Source organism: Hylobates moloch, unplaced genomic scaffold (genome assembly GCF_009828535.3).
Source record: "Hylobates moloch isolate HMO894 unplaced genomic scaffold, HMol_V3 SCAFFOLD_16, whole genome shotgun sequence".
Lineage (NCBI taxonomy): Eukaryota > Metazoa > Chordata > Mammalia > Primates > Hylobatidae > Hylobates > Hylobates moloch.
The window spans coordinates 28,359,678-28,383,320 of NW_026652291.1; the positions used below are offsets into that span (position 1 = coordinate 28,359,678).

The window sequence follows — 23,643 nt, forward strand, 5'->3', positions numbered from 1 at the left end:
TAGGCAACTGAAGTGAGACCCCCTCAAAAAAAAAAAAAGAAAGAAAGAAAAAGAAAAAAAAAGGCAGGAAGAAAGAGAATGGTCTTACAGGATGCCAGGAAAGCATAACTACTCAATTTTGCTTCAAAGCTGGATGGCGATTTTAACTCCAAAATAACCTGTGCTGATTTATGTATAACCTTGCATCTACTGGGACATGAACCTGTAAACTCCTATGGGGAGAGAGGTTTTAATTTCTTGCAGTTTCTCAGGAGCATCTGAGACCCTCAAAAAGCTATAACAACAGGCGGGGTGAAAGAAGAAATGCCAGTTTTACCGCCAGGGAACCTGGTTTCCAGTAATTCTGGACTTGGCTTTCCTCACCTATACAGGAGGTTGATGAAAGTAACACCTACTTCACAGGGTTGATGTAGGGATTGGTGAAATAATGTCTGGGAATGCTCTTCGGAGCCCTAGACAGATGTTGGTCATTGTATTGTTAATAATTTCTTACATTTTATTAAGCACATTATATTGTCTTCCACACAGATCAACGAGGCAGGCAAAGGAAGCAGTGTAACTTTTTCCCATTTTACGGATGAAGAAACCGAAATTCAAGTGATTCGCTCAAGTTCACACAGCTGTTTAGGGTCAGCCAAGTCCAAGTTAAACAACATAATGTAAATATGTACCCAAATGCTAAGCGCCCTCCCTTCCTCCCTCTCTCCTGAGTTTCGGGTTGAACTACTCAGCTCACGCAAGCCAAAATATTTGAAGGTCCTGGCCCATCCATCCCAACCAGGCACAGCAGTGGAAGCTGCCCCGTGTACCAGACCTGACCGAGGGATGGCGAGGCTGCAGGGAGGGGCTTCCCGCTCTGAGGCCCCGCCTTCTGGCGGCCCCAGCAGGAAAGCGCCGGCGGCAACGGGTCTCCGTAGCCGGACGGTGGAAATCCCCAGGTCGGTGCGGGCCAGTGGGAACTGGCTGGAACTCCTACTCCCTGCTGAGGCCAGGCGCGCGCCCGGCGGGGTGGAGGGTCCAGGGGTATGCGCACCTGTGGCCTGGTCGGCCGCCCTGCCAGCTTTCTGCCTACTCTTGCCGTCCAAGGCTTCCTTCCTCTCCAACCCCCCTTTCTGGGGTGTGGGTATTTGTTTTAACCCAACCAGGTCAGTGAATAGCACCCTTGTCTGGCTCTTCCTTCTTTTTTTTCCTCTAGGCCTGGTCCCTGGGCGGCTCATTCCAGGGTTCCTTTATTTTTGGACCTAAAAAAACCACACCAGCTTTTGCTGAGGACAGCGCTGGGCTCCCCCATCCTGGCACGCGGGCAAAGAGAGGAAGCGGGGAGGAGGCAGGAACCAGACGCGACTCCCCCCGCCTTTCTTCCCCTCCCTGTTCCTCTCCTCTCCCTGTTCCCCGCCCCTCCACGAAGAAATCAGTCAGAGATCCATCGCTCGCTGTGGCCACTGTGCCTGCACCAAACACTACGTCCGCCCTCCTTTTCCTTCCACCCGATTTTGCACGGAGAGCCCGGCTGCCCGCGCGCCCCAGGCTGGGCAGGTCCTGGCAGGCGGTGCAGCCTCTCCTCCCCCGGGGCTTCTCAGCGAATCACGTTGTTCCTAGGATTTCATGCTCTAGTGGCTCTTGCGTAACCCTACGCCCTGGCCTAAGTTAATACTTTTTTTTTTTTTCAAATACCGGGATTACTCCTTTAGGGAAAGGGAAATACTTCCGCCACGGAATGGGCCTGGGAGTAAATGTGTAAATCATCTTGCTGTCTCCCTTCCCCCACCCTCCACAGCCCCTTTGCGCGTCTCTACAGGCCCAGGGCTCAAACTGCGCCTCTGGGGTTCCTGGCGCGCGGCGATCAGGGGCCATCGAAAGGCCAGAGGAGGGCCCAACGCAGACGTTTGTTTTCATCTTCTCCAAGGCGGATCTCGCAGGCCAGAGAAGTGGGTCCCGCTTACCGCGGGGCTGTTACCAAAAAAGGCCTTTCTCTCGCTGGAGCGCTTGGCGGCGCGCGTTGCAGCAGGGTGACGCGAGGTTCAGCCCGGGCCTCCTCGAAGGTTGAGCCAGCTGACTGCAGGGCTGCCAGGCCAAGAGCACCCCCCCCCCCCCGCTCCGCAACACACACACACCCGCGCCCCGTCTCTGCCACAAAACAACGGGGGCAGGAGAGAGACTGCAGGGAGCTTCGAAGTGCGCGCCTGGCGACCTTCTCACCACTAGTAACCTTGGGCTATGGTGCTCCGGAAAGGCCAGGTGGAAAGCTGACCTTTTGCTCCAGTTTAGAGCAGGGTTCTCTGAGGATGCCAGCCCAGATGGCAAGCTGGGTGGGGAAAGCGACAGTAGGAAGGAACTTTGGGAAGATGATGCCGCCGTTTGGTGCCCGGCTCTGCTAGTCTCTGCTTGTCTCCCAGACTCCATGGACAGAGTTCTGTGAGTCTCTGCACCTGACAGTTTACGTTGAGGCGCCTCCACCTCCACCACCCCCCTCCCAAATCCTTTCCAGTTCCTTTCCAGCGTTGTCATAGTTTTGTTGCACGGGACTCTTCTTCAGGGAGAAAACCCACCTCCAAAACATTGGAGTTCTAGCCTCTCACCGTCTCTCACACATCCCCAAACGGCCATCTCAGGCAATAAGAGATACCACAAATGATGGTGATTCTTTTTTTTGGGGAGGGGGCAGTTTGGAAGAGCTGTGTTTTATAAATTAAAGGATTATGAGTCTGTAATGGAAGTCTGTTTAAATACACGTTGATTTCTAACTCAGTGTGTCTGAAGGCACCCCGGCATGTATGTGTGTATATATATCTCCTTTAGTAACAGTGAAGACAGAGACAGACAGGGAGATGGAGACATATGTGTGTGCATACCAAACATAACACCATGACATAGAATCCAACTTGCTTTCTCTAGCAGCCTGGCTGGAGGGTTGTGGCTAAGTTGCTATTTCCCCAATATTTTTGGTTTAATAAAGGGAAGGGCTGAATAAATATTAATGTAAAGAAATGGGTCACCCAGCCAAGCCAAAGCTAAGGAGCCCCAGGCTGGCGGGGATGTCAAACCATTTCCCACCCCTATGTTTTGACTCACTCCAGGGTAGCTGTAGTGTGGGGAGGGCTGAAGTCTGGGAGAGTGAGGCAATGCTCCCCAAGCAGTTCTTTGCAGAGGAATCACTGCAAAGTGCCAGCAGGCCAGAGAAAGTTTATTATTGCTCTGGAGTGCACAGTGAGCTCACTGTTATGCAAAAACAGAAATCTGGCTGCTTTGAGATGAAAGAGGGGCTCCCTAGGGCTCCTCCTCCTCCTTTTCTGTCCTTAAAAACTCGCCTTTCCTTTGCACTTGGGGGCCCCAGAATGAGTGGGAGATTGGGGCTCTGGGGAGTGTTGGATAGGGGAGTAGGCTCCGGAAGTCAAGTGTCAAAATAAAAATAAGTATCTCTTGTTGCTTCCACTGAACTTTATTGCAATTACTAGTAATAAGAGTGATAAGAGTAGTGATCCTCACATTTTATGTAGTTTACTAAGTACTGTCACATGTCAACCAGCAATAGTACCAACACTAGTATCAATACTAAGTAACACTTACTGTGAGTCCAACACTGCTCTCCATTCTGTATGGTGTATTTAGGTTACAGTCTGGTAGTGGCAGATCTACAACTTCTGTATATAGAACTCAGTGGTACAAATGCACTTGGAAGGGGAGGCTGGGGGTTGGTTACGAAGGTGTATTGGCGTAGTACTTACATAAGATTATATGTAACACCAGATCAACTGGGGCTGATGGGAATTTTGAGCACCCCAAACCACCTCTGTGAGCCTGAGCTTGTCAAAGACACCTCTCAAGTCAGATTTACTGGATTCAAATCCCAGCTCCATCACTAATGGCTGTAGGCAAGTTATATAGCCTCATTACTTTCCTGGTTTGTAAAATGGAGGTAAAAGAATCTACCCTGTAGATAATATTAAGGGTTTAATACTATAATAGGCCGGGCACAGTGGGTCATGCCTGTAATCCCAGCACTTTGGGAGGCTGAGGCGGGAGGATCACCTGAGGTCAGGAGTTTGAGACCAGCCTGGCCAACATGGCGAAAGTCCTTCTACTAAAAATACAAAAATGAGCTGGGTGTGGTGGCAGGCGCCTGTATCCCCAGGTACTCGGGAGACTGAGGCAGGAGAATCACTTGAACCTGGGATGTGGAGGTTGCAGTGAGCTGAGATTGCGTCACTGTACTCCAGCCTGGGCAACGGAGTGGACTCTGTCTGAAAACAACAACAAAATACTACAGATAATATCCCCTCAATAATGTAGATGATATTAAGGGTGATACAAGTAAGCCACCTAGTTTACTAAGGGTCCCACGGCAAGTCTAAGTAAGTATTATCTCTTATTATGACAAGAAACAAATTGATGCTGGGTGAGGTGGCTCATGCCTGTAATCCCAACACTTTGGGAGGCCAAGGTAGGTGCATCGCTTGGGCCCAGGAGTTTGAGACCAGCCTGGGCAACATGGCAAAACCCCATCCCTTTCCAAAAATACAAAAAAATTAGCCAGGTGTAATGGCACATGCCTGTAGTCCCAGCTACTATGGAGGCTGAGATGGGAGGATTGCTTGAGCCTGGGAGGTCAGGCTGTGGCCAGCCACGAGTGTGCCACTGCACTCCAGCCTGGGCAACAGAGCAAGATCCTATCTCAAAAAAACAAAAAACCCAAGTTGAAATCTCAAACAACCCTAATAAGCTGGGAGCTATCATTCCATTCTCTTTTCCATGGAAAAGAGAGATTTTGTGAGTAGCTTAAGGGTGCAAAGCCAGTAAGTGATGGAGAGGAAATTTCAATCCGGTGGGCCAGACTCCAGAACCGGAAATCCCATTATATTGCTTTCCCTTCTCCAGCCTTCCCTGGGATTATCTCAGTTTTCATGAAATAAAAAAAAAAAGCAAACCCAATAATTAGAATAATCAATAGAAATGCCCCAACTAGAGTTATGACCAACATATCCATTGTGCCATAAGCAATACTGATGAGCAGTGATCTTGTAAGGCAGAAGAAATCACGGCCTTGGCCAGGCGTGGTGGTTCATGCCTGTAATCCCAGCACTTTGGGAGGCCGAGGCGGGAGGATCACCTGAGGTCAGGAGTTCAAGACCAGCCTTGCCAACATGGTGAAACCATGTCTCTACAAAAATACAAAAAATTAGCCGGGTCTGATGGCGGGTGCCGGTAATCCCAGCTACTTGGGAGGCTGAGGCGGGAGAATCGCTTGAGCCTGGGAGGCAGAGGTTGCAGTGAGCCGAGATTGTGCCATTTTGCACTCCAGCCTGGGCGACAGAGCAAGACTCCGTCTTAAAAAAAAAAAAAAAAGAAAGAAATCACGGCCTTGTTCCGCCTTTTGGGGCAACATGGAGTGAGATCACAGCGCCTGAGAAAGAACTTTGAAAACTGCGGCTGTGCTTTACAAAAATATATCAGTATTATTAAATGCTGCCCCCACCTTTTAAAAATCAAACTCTAGAAAAACCACTCACCTGTTTGGCCTCTCCGGCCCCTCCCCCTCCCTGCCCTCAACTGCAGCTGTGCGCAGCCGGTTGACTGTTTTCCTTAAAGGCCTCGGGGTGCTCGTATCTTCTTCAGACGTTCAGCCAAAATTTTTAGAGTGCGGCTGGGGGGAAGGGTAGCGCACTCTGAATTCATTTAGCTCCATCGTTGAAACCCGGGTTCCTAGATCAGGGCACAAAAACAGATAGAAAAGACAATTTCTGGAAGACTGGAAAACAGCTAATTTTGCAGGTGCTTCGGCATCAGTGGTGGCGATGAATGTAACATCCATGCCGGGGGGGGGGATAAGGTTCAATCGCAGATGAAATGGTTAATACCTTATACGAAATTCACGGCGAAAAATCTTAAAACAGGACATTTAAATTCACTGCCGAGGCTTGGGGGTGGGGTGGGGAGCAGGGATCGGAAACGACGCTAGTGGTTCTTAAATGCGTTTTTACTTGGGAATGCCGGGCAGGGAAAGGAAAGGTCATCGTCTGTTTAATTTCCACCCCCAGCTCTGGACTTCCAGCTAGCTCGCCGGGCCTCAGCTGTTGTACACACACGGCGAGGGGGGAAGGGAGGGCGGAGGGGCGGAGGAGGGGCCGGCTGGGAGGAATCTGGGCGTCCTGCCGCGCATGCGCCTTTCCGGAGCAACAAGTGGGCTCCACAGAGGAAGTGTAAAGGGGAGGGGGGAGAACTGGTGCAGAGCATGGCGGTGACGTCAGCGCTCCGCCCGGGCGGCATCCCGCGCGGCCAAGCCGGGGACAGCGCGAGCCGCAGCCGGAGCAGGAGCGCCGAGACGCGCCTCCGGAACGTAGAGTAACAATCACAACCCCACATTCCGGGCGAGCGCGAGCAGGAGCGGGAAGGGATGCGACCCGGGCCCAGGCGCCGCGCGAGCGCCCTGCAGCCAACGTGAGCGCCGCCAGCCGCGGCGGCCCGGGCGCCGGCCAGGCCTGGGGGCGGCGGGAGCCTGCGTGCGTGCACTCCTCTGCTCTCGTGCGTCCTGGAAGCAGTGGCCGCGGCGGCTCCCTCCGGGGTGCAAACCCAGTCGCCGCCAGCGGAACGGCCGACGCTGCGGAGGGGAGAAGGTCCTTTCTCGGCTGCCACCCCCTCCCCCGGTCCTCCGGGGAAGCAGCGGCTTCAGCAAGATTGGACCCGGGCACCGGGTGGCACTGAACGAACCCTCTAGCCCTCGCCCCAGGGGGCCCGTCGGGGAGAGGACACAGCTCGTAGGGGAGCCCCCGGGGAGAGGAAGAGACAGCCCCTTTCGAGCCTCCACGCACCAGCCACTCCGGGGAGGGGGCCAAGAGGCAACGGCGGCCAGCACCGGGCACCCTCGCCCCCTCCCCTCGGGCCGGGAGCTTCCAGCCCAAGTCTGCAGCACCAGGAAGAAAGCGCCTGAGCTCCCCTCGCGACGAGACAACCGCAGTAGGAGGTGGGGGCGAAGAGAGGGCTGAACCCGTCCACTGCCCGGGCAGTGGAGCCCCCACGGCGAGGCGCTGCGCCGGCGGTGGAGACTCGCGTTCCCTCCAGCCCCTGGGGCAGAACTTTCTCGCCCCCCCCTCCTCCCTCCCCCGCAGTCGGACTCCCTCCCCAGCCGGCCAGTCCTCCCGGAGGAGAAGGCGCCGCGGAAACAGCCCCGGCGAGGGCCTACCTTCCTCAGGGCCGGCATCATGTCGGCGGCGCAGGTGTCCTCGTCCCGGAGACAATCTTGCTACCTGTGCGATCTGCCCCGCATGCCCTGGGCCATGATCTGGGACTTCTCGGAACCCGTATGCCGCGGTTGCGTCAACTACGAAGGCGCCGATCGCATCGAGTTCGTGATCGAGACAGCGCGCCAGCTGAAGCGGGCGCACGGCTGCTTCCAGGACGGCCGCTCCCCCGGGCCGCCGCCGCCCGTCGGGGTCAAGACAGTGGCCCTGTCGGCTAAGGAAGCGGCGGCGGCGGCAGCAGCAGCAGCGGCCGCCGCCGCCGCGCAACAGCAGCAGCAACAACAGCAGCAGCAGCAGCAGCAGCAACAGCAGCAGCAACAACAGCAGCAGCAACAGCTCAACCACGTTGATGGTTCCAGCAAGCCTGCGGTGCTGGCGGCCCCGTCTGGCCTGGAGCGCTACGGCCTGAGCGCTGCCGCTGCGGCCGCCGCCGCCGCCGCCGCCGCGGTGGAACAGCGCAGCCGCTTCGAGTACCCGCCACCGCCGGTGAGCCTGGGAAGCAGCAGCCACGCCGCGCGACTGCCCAACGGCCTGGGGGGCCCAAACGGCTTCCCTAAACCAACACCAGAGGAGGGACCCCCAGAGTTGAACCGCCAGAGCCCCAATTCGTCTTCAGCGGCGGCGTCGGTGGCGTCTCGGCGTGGGACGCACGGTGGGCTGGTGACGGGGCTGCCCAACCCGGGGGGTGGCGGAGGCCCCCAGCTCACCGTGCCCCCCAACCTGCTGCCGCAGACGTTGCTTAACGGCCCGGCCAGCGCTGCAGTACTCCCCCCACCCCCTCCCCACGCCCTGGGCAGCCGTGGGCCCCCGACGCCTGCTCCCCCAGGGGCTCCTGGGGGCCCCGCTTGTCTCGGGGGTACCCCGGGTGTATCGGCCACGTCGTCCTCCGCGTCGTCTTCGACCTCTTCGTCGGTGGCAGAGGTGGGCGTGGGTGCTGGTGGCAAGAGGCCTGGCTCGGTATCGAGCACAGACCAGGAGCGCGAGTTGAAGGAGAAGCAGCGCAACGCCGAGGCCCTGGCCGAGCTGAGCGAGAGCCTGCGCAACCGTGCCGAGGAGTGGGCCAACAAGCCCAAGATGGTCCGCGACACGCTGCTCACGCTGGCTGGCTGCACGCCCTACGAGGTTCGCTTCAAGAAGGACCACTCGCTGCTGGGCCGCGTTTTCGCCTTCGACGCCGTCTCCAAGCCTGGCATGGACTACGAATTGAAGCTGTTCATTGAGTACCCCACGGGCTCGGGCAACGTGTACTCCAGTGCGTCTGGTGTGGCCAAGCAGATGTACCAGGACTGCATGAAGGACTTCGGCCGGGGCTTGTCCTCGGGTTTCAAGTACCTGGAGTACGAAAAGAAGCACGGCTCTGGGGACTGGCGCCTGCTTGGAGACCTGCTCCCCGAGGCCGTGCGCTTCTTCAAGGAGGGCGTGCCCGGCGCCGACATGCTGCCTCAGCCCTACCTGGACGCCAGCTGTCCCATGCTGCCCACTGCGCTGGTGAGTCTGAGCCGCGCCCCCAGCGCACCCCCGGGAACCGGGGCCCTGCCGCCTGCCGCGCCGTCGGGCCGGGGCGCAGCCGCCAGCCTGCGCAAGAGAAAGGCCTCTCCCGAGCCCCCGGACTCAGCCGAGGGCGCGCTGAAGCTGGGCGAGGAACAGCAGAGGCAGCAGTGGATGGCGAACCAGAGCGAGGCGCTGAAGCTCACCATGTCCGCCGGGGGCTTCGCGGCGCCAGGGCACGCGGCAGGGGGTCCGCCTCCGCCGCCCCCACCTCTGGGACCCCATTCCAACCGGACCACCCCACCTGAGTCAGCCCCCCAGAACGGTCCGTCCCCCATGGCCGCTCTCATGTCGGTGGCAGATACTCTGGGCACAGCGCACTCGCCCAAGGATGGCAGTTCGGTGCACTCTACCACTGCGTCCGCGCGGCGCAACAGCAGCAGCCCAGTCTCGCCGGCCTCCGTGCCGGGGCAACGCCGCTTGGCATCACGTAACGGGGACCTGAATTTACAGGTGGCGCCCCCGCCGCCTAGCGCCCACCCGGGCATGGACCAAGTGCACCCCCAAAACATTCCGGATTCCCCCATGGCCAACAGCGGACCCCTCTGCTGCACCATTTGCCACGAACGTTTGGAGGACACGCATTTCGTTCAGTGCCCGTCCGTCCCCAGCCACAAGTTTTGCTTCCCTTGCTCTAGAGAGAGTATCAAGGCCCAGGGGGCCACCGGCGAGGTTTATTGCCCCAGCGGAGAGAAATGCCCCCTAGTCGGGTCGAATGTACCTTGGGCCTTCATGCAGGGCGAAATCGCGACTATCTTAGCTGGGGATGTTAAAGTGAAAAAGGAGAGAGACCCTTGAACCACTGGGCAGCCACCTCCTTTGCCCTAGACCAGCTCCTCTCCAGTCCTGAGGGCCCCTCCCCCAACCCACCTCGACTCTCCCCCTCCCCTCACCCCCAAGGTGTAGAATTGTGAATATAACAAAACTGCAAAAAGTTAGTCTTATGTATAGACATTATTTTCGTCGTATGTTTCTATATTTTGAAACAAAGGTATGTAACTTCTTCATTTGAAGGATAAGCTGGTTTCTGTTAAGCAGTGAAATATTGGTTGGGTCATTTGCATCATATCGTTAGCATTTATTTGGTGGCAGAATGTTTGCCTAGGTACAGAATTAACAGCCCTTAGCAACGACTGCTGCTGGTGTGTATTTTTGTAAATGTTATGCACTCTCTGAAAGGAAAAACACACACAAAAGAAAAAGACATAAAATGGTGAAAGCTTCCTTCTAAACTGCCCCAAGTGTTGAAGTCTTCACTTTATTTTGTTCTGTTTTGTTTTGTTTTTCTGTTTTGTTTGCAAAATGGTAAGGGGGTGTCGGGGGGGATGGGGTGTTTTTTGTTGCAAGTTTGTGAGGGGAAAATGGTTTGTTTCTACTGACCTGAATGTGTTGGATCTACACGTGTTGTTTTGTTTTTGCTTTATTGATGCACGGATGCTTTTGAACAGTAGAGCGAAATGCTAGACATGGAGAATCTGCTCTGTTTGTCCTTTATACATTTCTGTAGTTAACAGAACACTGTAATGTGCCTTGGAGCTTAGTAACTTGTAATAAATTCAATTGATATTAACTGCGCTGAGTCAGCAAGTTTGTCTTTCTAGGGCTAAGGCCACACAACTCCGACGCAGGGGACACCCTCCCTACCTCCAGTATAGGACGAAAATCCTAGTGCCTTTGAAAGCCCTGGGAGCTGGCCTGTGGGAAAGGCGCTGTGCTGCTTTGCTGCCCCTCCCCCTCGGTACCAGGCTATTTACATTCACCTCTTGGGGACGCGACAGTTGCTGACTAAGCGATTTCGGTTTACTCTTCAGCATCTCTATTTTCCCCCCGGATGCGGGCCCAGCTGCAAATGGCATTGTCAGGAATGCTTTCTGGTGCCTTGCCCTGTGGCGGTGAACATAGGCTGACACCCAGTGCAGCTGGTGACTTGACAAGTGGGCGAAAAAGTCTAGGAGAAAAGCTAGGATGCTTTGCTTAGATATGACAGACATCAGTCTTTGCATATTTAAAACAAAAGTGCCACAGAGCTGGGAGCAAATGCATACGCTCAGCCTGGAGAGTCCGCAGTAGCTTCAGGCTGGTGCCTCGGAAAACCAGTTTTCACCTCATTCATTACAAGTTTTCTTTCCTCTATTTTAAATAATTATTTGTAAAGGCAGAAATAATTCTAAAGACTTAGTTGATTACAGAGAGTTTCCGAGGATGAGGAAGAGGGGGGAAAACCCCAAACTTAGTTCCTGAAGCAAAGGTTTACTTCCAACATCAAATAAAAATCCATTTCTGCTGGTGAAGCAATGCAATTATTCATCTAATCAGCTTTTGGCGGCGTTTGTGAGGTGCAGAGAGGCGGGGAAGCGGACAGAAGACTAATGCCCTTTAGAGCAGAGCCCCTCCAGGCTGAGAGCAGCCTGGAGTCCTCCCAGTGGTAGGGGAAGGCAAACAAACCTGATCTGAACCTTGTACTTTCCTAGGAGGCAAATAGAAGAGCAGAAAACGGGAGGGAGGAAGCAAAACAAAACCCGGCAATCCAGTCAAATTGATTTCTGGCCACATCTCATTCCTGGGCGGGGCGAGCTGGACCCTGATAGTCCCCTCCAAGGCTGAAGGACTATAAGAAATTTGGAGCCCCCACTCCACTCCCATCAAAGGAGTGGGAAGACTGGGAGGTGGGGATGGGTACAGGCACGTTTGAGGAGAAACAAATCACTGGTTTGCCCAGAACTCCGGTGTGGAGGCTGGGCTGGTGTCGGTACTTGTTAATAACACCCTTTTAGTTTCTGTTCCTGCTTTGCCACTGCCATCACTGAAGTGGTGGAAACCAGGACCCTGTGCACACGCACTCACGTGTGTGTTTGTGGGTGTGGATAAGTGGCAATATTGATGGATCTGCTGCAGCCTCTTAATCCTGGTACATGGGAGGTGCCTGCCTCACCTCTTTAAGAATCTCCCCACATATAAATAGATATTCATGTCAGCTTCCTGCAAATGTGTCCTTGCATTTTCATCTGCTGCCAAGTGTTGTATTGGTGCTTATGAGTCATGAAACCTATTTTCATCCGCAGGGGTAATTAACTTGGGGGTGATAATGCATAGCAGACTGTAGGAAGAGTTAATTCCAAAACCCATCCTCGCCTGGCTACCAATCACACATTTCACTTAAAGGTCTGGGTTGGCTTTTTGTGTAAGTTCATTAATAAAAACCAAGCATGTTTTGCCTGGAAGATACTCTAAGATGCTCCCAACTCCCACTCCCAAGGCACATACTCTTAAAATTGGTAAAGCTCAACAGCCTGAGAATACAGTGTCACGGGTATAATTTAACCATCATTGAAGGAAGGAGCGGTGAGTGCAGCCACGGCATTGCACAGTGCATGTGAATTTAGATATGTGGATCACCTGTCTGGGTGTGGACCATATGAGTTGTGTCTGGTGGCTCCAGCTGGGAGTTGTCCCTGTTACCGGTTTCTGTGCACAGCTGCTCCTGCCGGCCTACAACTGTCTCTTCATCACTATGGTATTATGCTCAGGAACTTTTAGGATTATAAGACCCTTGATTACTAGTGCACATAGGTAGGAAAGGGGGGCCTGTCATTAAGCACTGAGAACAGCATCGTTTCTTTCCTTCTTGTTGCTGGGTGCTATTATGAACAGTAGAAGCAGCAGCTGTAATAATGAGGCATCCAGCCATGGAGGCCAGTTTGGTTTCACTAAGGAAACCCGACTAGAGACGTTGGGGAGAGGAGGGAGGGAGTGGGAGGGAGAGAGCAGGTTGGGGTGGAACCCAGGCTAGAAGTGAATTATAATAGTGCAGTTAATTAAAGTTTATCATAGCCGGGGGCCACTTGTTAAATGGAGGCTTTTTTTTTTTTAACCATGTGAACTTTTCCTTCGCTGGGACCCATTCAGCTGCCAGTTTGGTTGCCTTAACCAGCCTTTCTCTGATCCCTCAGCTGGATTCTCCTTTCCCTGAAGCTTTCCACATTGGACGCCTAGGAAGCACTTTTCCTCTCTGGCATGCAAGGATTCTTGTGGGTTTCTGAGATTCAGCCCAGGCCTCTGGATGAGCCGAGGCTCCATTCATCTCCATTTTACCTCCATTTCTTCCTACCCTCATTTCCCATCCTTCTCACTCCCTTTCCCCTCAGAGCCAAAGTGGCCAGCATTTAAAAATTCATATTTATTTATGTGCATCATTTGTGCAGCAAATCCAAACGACATATTTAAGTAGGCAGAGTGGTGGGGCAATGAGGACTCATTTCAACAGCTTTAAGAGAATAGGCCAATGGGAATAATTTCTTGACCGTGATCTCTGAAGGCAGCACCATAGTCCACCATCGAAGGCGGCTCACCGTATCAAGTCCTCAGTGTAAGATTCAAGGTGCGTTTTCACTTGCATCCAGCCCAGACTGGCTGATGTAATAAATACTGAAATTCACTTTTGTTTTCTGTAATACTTCATCAAGTCAGGAAGTTGGAATTGGGGCTGGGCACTTTGGGAGGCTGAGGCAAGCGGGTCACCTGAGGTCAAGAGTTCGAGACCAGCCTGGCCAACATGGTGAAACCCCGTTTCTACTAAAAATACAAAATACAAAAATTAGCTGGGCGTGGTGACGTGTGCCTGTAGTCCCAGCTACTCCGGAGGCTGAGGCACGAGAATTGCTTGAACCTGGGAGACAGAGGTTGCAATGAGCTGAGACAGCACCACTGCACTGGGAATGACTCTTAAGGTCATCCTTAAGATCCTAGTGAAATGTTCTGTAAACCTTTCTGGGGTCAGAGACACCTTAGAAAAATCTAGCAAAAATTATGGCTCCTCCCCAAGATATACCAGTGCCCATATACACAAGGATTTGTATATATTTTTTTCTTTTTTAATATACATCTTATATATTTGTTTTTGAGAAGGTAATACATTCCTTTGGTTCAAAATTAAAAGAATGAGGCCTGGAGTGGTGGCTCATGCCTTTAATCTCAGCATTTTGGGAGGCTGAGGCAGGAGGATTGCTTTAGGCCAGGAGTTCGAGACTGGTCTGGACAACATAGTGAGACCTTTCCTCTACAAAAAAATTTTAAAAATTAGCCAGGCAGGCTGGGCGTGGTGGCCCACACCTATAATCCCAGCACTTTGGGAGGCCCAGGCGGGCAGATCATTTGAGGTCAGGAGTTCAAGACCAGTCTAGCCAACAAGGTGAAACTTGTCTCTACTAAACATAGAAAAAAATCAGCCGGGTGTGGTGGTGCGCGCCTGTAATCCCAGCTACTCAGGAGGCTGAGGAGGGAGAATTGCTTGAACCTGGGAGGTGGAGGTTGCAGTGAGCGGAGATCACACCATTGCACTCCAGCCTAGGCGACAGAGCTAGACTCCTTCTCAAAACAAACAAACAAATAAACAACAACCAAAAATTAGCTGGGCAAGGTGGTGCATGCCTCTGGTCCCAGATACTTGAGAGGCTGAGGCGGGAGGATCGCTTGAGCCTGGGAGGTCGAGGTTGCAGTGAGCAATGATTATGCCATTGCCCTCCAGCTTAGGCAACAGAGCAAGACCCTGTGTCAAACAAACAAAAAAACAAAGGATGCAAAGAGGGGAATATACAACTGGCCCCTCTGCTACTCAGTTCCCTTCTGGGATGCAACCAATACTACTCAATTTCTCAAGGCATTTATGCACATCTAAAGCCCATTCCTGAATTGAGGTTAGAACTTATGTCTGGTCTGGCCAGGCACCATGGCTCACGCCTGTAATCCCAGCACTTTGGGAAGCTGAGGTGGGCAGATCACCTGAGGTTGGGAGTTCGAGACCAGCCTGACCAACATGGAGAAACTCTGTCTCTACTAAAAATACAAAATTAGCCAGGCATGGTGGCGCGTCCCTGTAATCCCAGCTACTGAAGAGGCTGAGGCAGGAGAATTGCTTGAACCTGGGAGGCGGAGGTTGCGATGAGCTGAGATCGCACCATTGCACTCCAGCCTGGGCAACAAGAGCGAAACTCTGTCTCAAAAAAAAAAAAAAAAAGAACTTATGTCTGGTCCATCCACTTTGTAATGATGAAGACCCCAAGCCACAGAGAGGTGAAATAACTTGCCTATGGTCACACAGTGGCAGAGTCTGGGCTAGATTCTTATTAGGGAACAGATATAATAGCCTTTTTTTTTTTTTTTTTTCGAGATGGAGTCTCGCTCTGTCGCCCAGGCTGAAGTGCAGTGGTGCAATCTCGGCTCACTGCAACCTCCGCCTCCTGTGTTCAAGCGATTCTCCTGCCTCAGCCTCCCGAGTAGCTGCGACTACAGGCACGTGCCACCACACCTGGCTAATTTTTTGTGTTTTTAGTAAAGATGGATTTCACCTTGTTGGCCAGGATGGTCTCGATCTCCTGACCTTGTGATCTGCCTGCCTCAGCCTCCCAAAGTGCTGGGATTACAGGCGTGAGCCACCATGCCTGGCGACTTTTTTTTTTTTTGAGACGGAGTCTTGCTCCGTGGCCCAGGCTGAAGTGCAGTGGCACCATCTCGGCTCACTGCAAGCTCCACCTCCTGGGTTCACGCCATTCTCCTGCCTCAGCCTCCCGAGTAGCTGGGACTACAGGTGTGCGCCACCGAGCCCAGCTAATTTTTTGTATTTTTAGTAGAAACGGGGTTTCACTGTGTTAGCCAGGATGGTCTCGATCTCCTGACCTCATGAGCCGCCTGCCTCAGCCTCCCAAAGTGCTGGGATCACAGGCGTGAGCCACCGCACCCATCCTAGGTTCTATGTTCTGAGGGAACACAGTGGAGCTGTCCAAGCAGTATTTCCAGTCAGGGATTCTGGAGCAGGGCTGTTCTTCTGAAGTTGTCCTCAGTTGCCTCCTACCCTCAAACTTAATTTAAAAATGAGCTTACCTCTGTCTCATTTTTGATGGAACAGAGAGATGACAGGAAACAGGCAGTGGTCCTGATTTGTAAGGTATATTGCTTCTATGGGGAGCATCTACCCCACTAGCTGGTGTCTTCCTTCCCAGTCTTGCTTGTTTTTAAAACGGAGTTTCACTCTTATTGCCCAGGCTGGAGTGCAATGGCACAATCTTGGCTCACTGCAACCTCCGCCTGCCGGGTTCAAGCAAGTCTCCTGCCTCAGCCTTCCAACTAGCTGGGATTACAGGCACACACCATCATGCCTGGCTAATTTTTGTATTTTAGTAGAGACGGGGTTTCTCCTTGTTGGTCAGGCTGGTCTCGAACTCCCGACCTCAGGTGATACGCCTGCCTCAGCCTCCCAAAGTGCTGGGATTACAGGAACGAGCCACCGTGCCTGGCCTCAGTTTTGTTTTTTTCAGACTGAAATGCTGGTTAGTTACCTCTTGGGCGTAGCTTGATTGTCCTGCCTCTGGGGGTCACAAATGTGCATCCACCAGGTCTGGGGTGCTGGATTCAGGAAAGCTTACCTCTCTACATGAGAACTATAATTGTGGCTCCCAGGTTTAGGTTAGACTGAAGAGAAGTGTCCCAACCTCCCGATTGGTCTCCTGTAAGCTCTGGTGTCTGCCCACTTCAGGCCATGGCTTTGTAGCAGAATCCATTTTTTTTCTACATCTGAGCAAGTCAAACCCTTGCTTAGAAACCTCCCTTGGCTCTCTGTTGCCTACAGGGTAAGTCCAAATTTCTTAGAACAACAATCAAAGCCATCATCCACCATTTTGCCATTCCAGGAGTTTGTTTATTTATGTATTTATTTCAAAACAGAGTCTTGCTCTGTTGCCCAGGCTGTGCAGTGGCACAATCCTGGCTCACTGCAACCTCCGCCTCCCAGGTTCAAGTGATTCTCCTGCCTCAACCTCCCGATTAGCTGGGACTACAGGTGTGCGCCACCACGCCCGGCTAATTTTTTGTATTTTTAGTAGGGACAGGGTTTCACTATGTTGGCCAGGCTGGTCTTGGACTCTTGACCTCAAGTGATATGCCAGTCTCAGCCTCCCAAAGTGCTGGGATTATATAGGCGTGAGCCATCGCGCCTGGCCCCAGGAGTATTTTAAAAAAGGTATTAGATACACATGGTAAAAGAAAAAAAAAATCAAAGAGCATGAAAAGATACTCAGAGAAAAGTAAGTCGGTCTCCTTCTCATTCCAAATCTCCAGTTCCCCTGCACTGTAGGCAGTTATTTCGTGTACATGTTCAGCAGTATTAAAAGCACAGAGAAGCTTAGATCTATAATATACGTCTCCTGGGGGCAGATCTTAGGACAAGCCAGGGACAAGCAGAAAGGTGCAGGACAAGGAACTGGGCTTGGGTCAGAGAGAGCCTCAATCTGGGTCTGGGGGCTGATGCAAAAGTCAGCAAGATGTCCCCTGCCCCTACAGCCAAGGATTGGTTCTGGTGCGTCCTAGGCTTCTGGGCAAGGAGTGTGAGTGAGTGAGTGTGTGTGTGTGTGTGTGTGTGTGTGTGTTTGTGTGTGTCTTTGGCCCACAGGCCCACACCCAGGGCATTCACATCCCTGTGGTTAGCTGGGTGCCCTGAGCAGCCCCTGGATGGCTGGACATTCTCTGGAAGGACTTGGGGGAAGAAGTGGGGCAGTGTCTATGGAGGCCAGCTATCCCCCACAGCGTCCAGAGCCTTCCTTACCAATAGCCTCATTCCCCCCCGCTCCCACCAGCCGCAGTAGCTCAAGGAGGCTGTCAGAATTGTACTCCTAGGTCACAGACGGGGATGCTGTGGCTGAAAGAAAAGACTGAAAGAGAGACATTATTATTATTATTATTTGAGACAGAGTCTCACTCTATTACCTAGGCCGGAGTGCAGTCACACACTCTTGGCTCACTGCAGCCTCTGCCTCCTGGGTTCAAGCGATTCTCCTGCCTCAGCCTCCTGAGTAGCTGGGATTACAGGCAAGCGCCACGATGCCTGGCTAATTTTTGTATTTTTGGTAGAGACGGGGTTTCGACATGTTGGCCAAGCTGGTCTCTCACTCCTGGCCTCACGTCATCAGCCTGCCTCAGCCTCCTGATATGCTGGGATTACAGGTGTGGGCCACCATGCTCCGTGGGAGAGAAATTATTGACTGTAGACTTTGGAACTGACAGTGGGCGAGACACTGTCATATATGACTTCTCCTTCATTATGGTAAATGTTTGAGGCCGGTCGTGGCCATGATTCTCCTTTGAAAGGAAAATCCCCACAGTGGGTCCTATTATTGGTCCCATTTCATAGACAGGCAATCGAGACAGGGGTAAATAACTCACCCCTGCCTGGCTTCACTCCTCTTTGTCACCTGAAGGACAGTTCACACCCTCCCCTCACTCTGCCCCCACACCTCGCTCTTCACCAGCACAGACCCTGCCAGCTGGGGGTGGTGTTTTTGAGGGGAGGAGTAAGCACTTGGAATCCCGGAGTGCAGTTCCAGGAGGTCTGGGTGCATCTGAGAACAGGTTTGGGTGGCTGGGGGCGCCGGGGGCGATACTAATGGCCAGCACCCTGGGAGAGGCGGCTCTGGAATGTAGGGCCATGTGAACGTGAAGGAATTAACTCTGTGCCCCTGGTTCTCAGCCCAGACGGTCATGTGACCACCTCCCACAATCTCCCCCCTCCCTTGTGTCTGCCTGGAGCTGGAGGTTCACAATGCCCTGTTCCGCTTGGACTGGAGCTGGTGGCAACTGATCCCTGACTTGGGGAGTTGCCAACATGCCCATTCTTCTGGGGCCTCTGGAAGTAGGATAGTTTCAAGGGTGGGAGTTTCAAAGGTGACCTTGGTAGGTGACCTTGGGAGCTTCCCAAGGTAGAACAGAAAGGGGGAGAGCTGGATGGTCCAAAGGAGGAGCTGCTGCGGAGCCTACCACCTCGCCTGGGGCTAAACCAACAGGCCAGGCCACTTGCCAAAAAGTGGCTTTTCCGGCTCCAAGTCAGTCCTGCCCCAGAAGGGCCTCCAGCTCACCTCAGTGAGTGTGGTGACCCCAGTGGGGCTGGGAGAGAGGCAGGGCTGGCCCTCAGGCAAGGAGCCAGAACCTGCAGCTCCACTTTAGGCCCAAGGATCCCTTGCCTTGTACCCGCTACCTGGTCCCAGCCTTGCCCTGCCCATGGAGGCAGAAGTAGGGGGTCAGGAGGTGTCCACCAGCCATAGCTGGTGCCTCCCGCACCCTGGGTGCAGGCAGTGCCTCTAACAGCTTCCACCTCCTTTTTCTTTTTCTTTTTGAGACAGAGTTTCGCTCTTGTCACCCAGGCTGGAGTGCAATGGTGCGATCTTGGCTTACTGCAACCTCTGCCTCCCAGGTTCAAGCGATTCTCCTGCCTCAGCCTCCCGAGTAACTGGGATTATAGATGCGTGCCACCACGCCTGGCTAATTTTTGTATTTTTAGTAGAGACAGGGTTTCTCCATGTTGGCCAGGCTGGTCTCTGTCTCTAACTCCTGGCATCAAGTGATCTGCCCGCCTTGGCCTCCCAAAGTGCTGGGATTATAGGTGTGAGCCACCGTGCCCAGCCTATTGCAGGGCTTTCTTTGCCCACCGTGGCTGAGTGCTTGGGGCAGGGTTCCTGTTCCTGGGGATGGCAGAGGTGAAGGAAGTCTGGAGCAGGCTGCGGAGAGTACTCAGCCCGGGCTGTGCTTCTGCCCGACACGTGGCTCCCTTCTTTTGCCCACCTATCATGCCTCTCCTCCTTCAAGACTCATCCAAGCTCCACGCCTCCATGAAAACGTGCTTTCACTCAACATACATCTATCAATTGATGTGTGGGTTCAAATCCTGGCTCTGCTATTAACTTTGGGCAAGTTACTCGATCTCTCTGGGCTTGTGTCCTCCCTGGGAAGGAGGACTATCCCTCACAAGGTGGCAGGAAGAATCCAAAGAGACAGTGGTGCATGTTCTGTGTCAGCACCAGCCAGCTTGTTGGCTTCCAGTGACTGTTAGCTGTCTCGTTGCCCTTATTCCTGCCGGGCTCAGGGGTCTCCTGCCACCAGGACTCTCAGCACTGGGGGACGGGGCAAAGGAAAGTCAACAGCAGCACTGGTGATGGTGCTGTGACCGTGGTGCTCAGGAGCACGGGTCAGGGCCACGGGGAAAGACCTCTTTCTGGAGATAGGGCCCATAAAGGACGAGGAGCGAGGATGATAGAAAGGAGCTCCTGGTGGAAGTGAAATTGGGGAGGCAGGAGAGCAAGTTTCCTCCAGAAAGGCAAGGAGTTAGTTGGGTTTGGCTGGAGAGTAGGGAGGAGGCGAGGCAGGACCAGCCAGCAAGATCTTCTGTGCGAAAAAAACGTGGGTCTTGGAATTAATCACAAAGGGCCCTTGAAGGATTCTGTGAGCTGGGAGGGACGTGGCCTGATTTGCCATTTGAAAAGATCTTTCTGGCAGCAGCATGAGGACTGGATTGGAGGGGAGGGAAAACCAAGATTGAGAAACCAGCTGGGAGGCGACTGCAGTTATCCAGGCGAGAGGTGGTGAAGCCGAAGGAGGAGGGGGCTGTGGCGCTGAGAGAGGCTGAGCGTGAACACTGTGGGGAGGAGAGGTCCATGGGCCCTGGTGCCCAGGCTCAGGAGGGTGAGGCAGAGGGAGAAAGGGGGTAGGGTCATCCCTCAGCTTGGGTGCCCAGGGAATGCCGCAGGCCAAGGAGGGTTAGGGGAAGAGGCCCAGCTCTGCTCTGGACACCGGGGTTGGGGCAGGGAATGAGATGACGGATAAGCAGGTAGACACGCAGGTCTGCCTCTGCATACAGGTCTAAGCAAGAAGTGAGAGGTGTTGTCCTCTTTGTGGGTGGTAGGTGGAGGTGTGAGTTTGGAAGAGGGCCCTGAAAGGAAAGTGGGTAGAATGAGGAGATAAGATGGAATGCCAGGACCTAGTGCTCCAACATCCCAGGCCTGGGGGAGCAGCCCGGGAGGAGAATGAGTAGCAGGAGGGGTGGAAGGACGATCCCAAGAAGTGGTGTCCGGTCTGCTGAAGGAGATCTGTGGACCGGGCTCAGGGAGAGAGTCAGGTGCTGGGCTGAGATGGAGGAAGGTAAGGCCGGAAAGATGTCTGTTGGACTTGGCAATATGGAGTTCCTGGAGATCTTAGCCAGGGAAGCATGGCTATACTTCCCACGTTTCAGGCAAGAATGAAGGAAGCAGAGGCTAAGACACACTGTGTCGAGGGGTCGGTGGGCAAAGTGTGGGGACAGCAGAAGGCCCAGTTTGTCCTAGTCTCTTGGCTCTGACAGGAAGGAGAGAAATGCAACCAGGGGACAGGTGGGGAGAGTGTCCTTGATGCCAGCTGAGAGAGACACAAGCATGTGTTCAGGAAAAGGGCTCATCCAGGAGAGGCTGAAGACCCTGGAAGGGGGATGGGAATGAATGAAGTGGCAGCTTTCAAGAGGGAGGTGGCGGTATAGGTACTGGAAAGTCATAATATTAACAATAGCTCTCATACACATAGCACTTACAATGTGCTGGGCACCCTTCTAACTGCTTTATGTATACTGCCCCACCCAATCTGCACAACAGCTCTACAAAGTAGGTGCTTGTATAGGAAGTGCACCTGATAGCAATCACTTCAGCACACCCTGAGAATGACCCTGTATGGCAGACGCACCTGCACGTGTGTTCCAAGCTAGGGGGTCTGGGAGTGGCCAACCTGGAGATTGGTTCCTTGCCTATGAGGAATATCTGAACCCCTAGCCTGCCCTATGGAACATGGGCCATACAGAGATGGGGGCCCCAAGTTTTGCACTGAAAGAAAGTTGCCAGGTGGAGGTTGTTAGGGAAAGGGTGCTAAGTGACAATGCTCTATAAACTGCACGCCTTTTGCAAGCAGTTGCGTTTCTTCTGCCCAACCCACTGCTGCTGGACTCTCTTCCCTGAATGTAAGTCCCCAGTAAAGCCCCAGGCACTCTATCATTTGCTGGTGCTGGGTCTCTGCTATGGCCTCTTGAACCTAGTGCCATCCCCACTGGAGTTGACAGGGGATTGGCACAACAGTGCTATCATAGTCCACGTTTTACAGATGGAGGAATCCACACGCAGAGGTTAAGAAACTCGCCTAAGTTTACACAGCTGATATGTGGTGTTGCTGGTGTGTCAGGCTTTGAACCCAGGCAGGGGGCATCCAGAAGTGCGTAGTGGTCAAGAGCATAGATTCTGGGGCCAGACTGTCTCTCAGTTTCCCCACCAAGAAAATGGGCATGAGAACTGTACCTACTTCATAGTGCTAGTGGTTGGATTATACGCATAAGTGCCCATAAAACTCTAGAGTGGGGCTTGGTACGTAGAGAGCTTAGGAGGGGGATGCACCTGGGACAGAATTGGGGCCCCCACTTACACTAGGAGCAGAGGGAGGAAGCCAGAATGGAGAGATGGAGAGACCCCATCTCTGCAGGGACCCCTCAGGACTTTTCTGTAATATTTATTTATGAGTGCTCTCCTGACCAGACAGGACTCCTTGCAGGAAAGTTTAGGAGCAATTTGTGGTAGAGCTGAAGACCAGACCCTGGTCTCTTTGCTCTACTCAGTAGCTATGGAACCTTCTGCACATTACTCTGAGAGCCTCAGCCTCCTCTTAGGCCCAAGGCGGCAGTAATGCCCACCTTGCCAGGCTGTGGCGAGGATTAAATGAGACCATGTGTGTGAGCTGGTGTGCCCAGCTCAGCTCATTGCCTGACACCAGGTGACACTCATCAGACAGCTACTTCCACCACTTCTACAAATGCTGATGGAACTCCCAGCAGGGGCCAGTGCTGTTCTAGAGTGAAATTAGTAGTATTAGTCCTGAAGCCTTAGCACAGTGCCTAGATGCTCAGTAAATGTTGGTCAGATGAGGAAAGAGGTTATCTCCAGCAAGGATCAAGGAATGGGTCAAGGAAGAGGTGCTAGGATTAATTAGTCAGAAAAGGGGAGGAGAGTAGAGAGGCTCAACGCCTCACCCCATCCAAGTCAGTTCTTTAGGGACGACAGATTGTCAGGGACTCTGGGGTAGCCCCTGGTTACATGCAGATGTGATCTGGAAGATGAGAGGTGAGGTCAAGAGTACCTGAGGATGGTGGTGGGGCCTCCAGGTCAGTGGAGGACTTGCTTCCCAAGGCCCATGGCAATCGTACTTGCCTTATGTCTGGGATATGTAATTTCCCAGGTAAGGGAGGAGTTTATTTGGGGGACAGTGTGGGTTCTGTGCGGGACTGCCTTCATGGGTGTGGACCTGTGCACTCACAAGGGGTCCCACATTCAAAAGAGATGGTTGAATGTTCTGCTATCACTGTCTTGCAATTCTTGATCATTTGGAACAAGGGGCCTTGCGTTTTCATTTTGCATTGTGCCCAGAAAATTATGGAGCTGGTTCTGGGACCTGGAGTGCTTGTCTGTCTCCTCACTCATAATGTTGGAGGCTCCTCGCCGTGGCAGAAGTTGAGAGGTGCCTGGCTAGGCAAAGAGAGTGGAAGCGGGAGAGCTTGTGGCTTTGCCCCTCTGGAGGCCTGAGCAGGGGTGAGACCAGTGGGTGTGGAGTAAAGCATGCTGGGCAGAGTCAGACAACTGGGTTTGTATCCTAACCCTGCCGCCAGCCAGCCGTGTGCTCTTCAGTGAGCTCAGTGTCTCGGAGCCTGTTTCATCATCTGAACGTAGGGTAGCTCAACCATACCACAGGTAACATGAGGGTTACAATGAGGTACAAAAAGTGCCTGGAGCAAGTAGGTGCTTAGCAAACATTTGTTGTTGAGTCTCTGGCTGGGGCAGGAAGGGAGTTGGGTTGTGAGTAATATGCTCCATTGCAGCAGGCTATGGGGGAAGATGCATTGAGCCCTGCCCTGCCTCCAGGGGCTCAGAGCTGAGTGGCATCCTTGGAACCATCTTCCAGGAAATGGGCTGCCAGCTTCCCCTCAAAAGTGACCACTGTCTTTGGCCACCTCTGGCCAAGAGGCTTACCATTTCCAGAGTGA

The 23,643-nt window shown here is 53.2% G+C and overlaps 2 protein-coding genes across 2 annotated transcripts; both read left to right on the forward strand.

Moving 5' to 3' along the window:
* Positions 1–785: 785 nt before the first annotated feature.
* Positions 786–3,437, forward strand: LOC131381543 (uncharacterized). The gene is made up of 2 exons (XM_058429753.1): positions 786–1,145; positions 1,778–3,437. The coding sequence occupies exons 1-2, from the start codon at positions 826–828 to the stop codon at positions 2,376–2,378; spliced, it is 921 nt and encodes a 306-aa protein (XP_058285736.1). The 5' UTR covers positions 786–825; the 3' UTR covers positions 2,379–3,437.
* Positions 3,438–7,196: 3,759 nt separating this feature from the next.
* Positions 7,197–10,353, forward strand: IRF2BPL (interferon regulatory factor 2 binding protein like). Its single transcript, XM_032180238.2, has one exon. It carries the CDS (start codon positions 7,197–7,199, stop codon positions 9,579–9,581), a length of 2,385 nt encoding a protein of 794 aa, XP_032036129.1. The 3' UTR covers positions 9,582–10,353.
* The last annotated feature ends 13,290 nt before the right edge of the window (positions 10,354–23,643 follow it).

Coding starts and splice junctions, on each gene's coding strand:
- LOC131381543 (XM_058429753.1), top strand. CDS start 826: ATGGCGAGGCTGCAGGGAGGGGCTTCCCGCTCTGAGGCCCCGCCTTCT. Junction 1,146..1,777: donor ATTTGTTTTAACCCAACCAG/GTCAGTGAATAG, acceptor CACCCTCCACAG/CCCCTTTGCGCGTCTCTACA.
- IRF2BPL (XM_032180238.2), top strand. CDS start 7,197: ATGTCGGCGGCGCAGGTGTCCTCGTCCCGGAGACAATCTTGCTACCTG.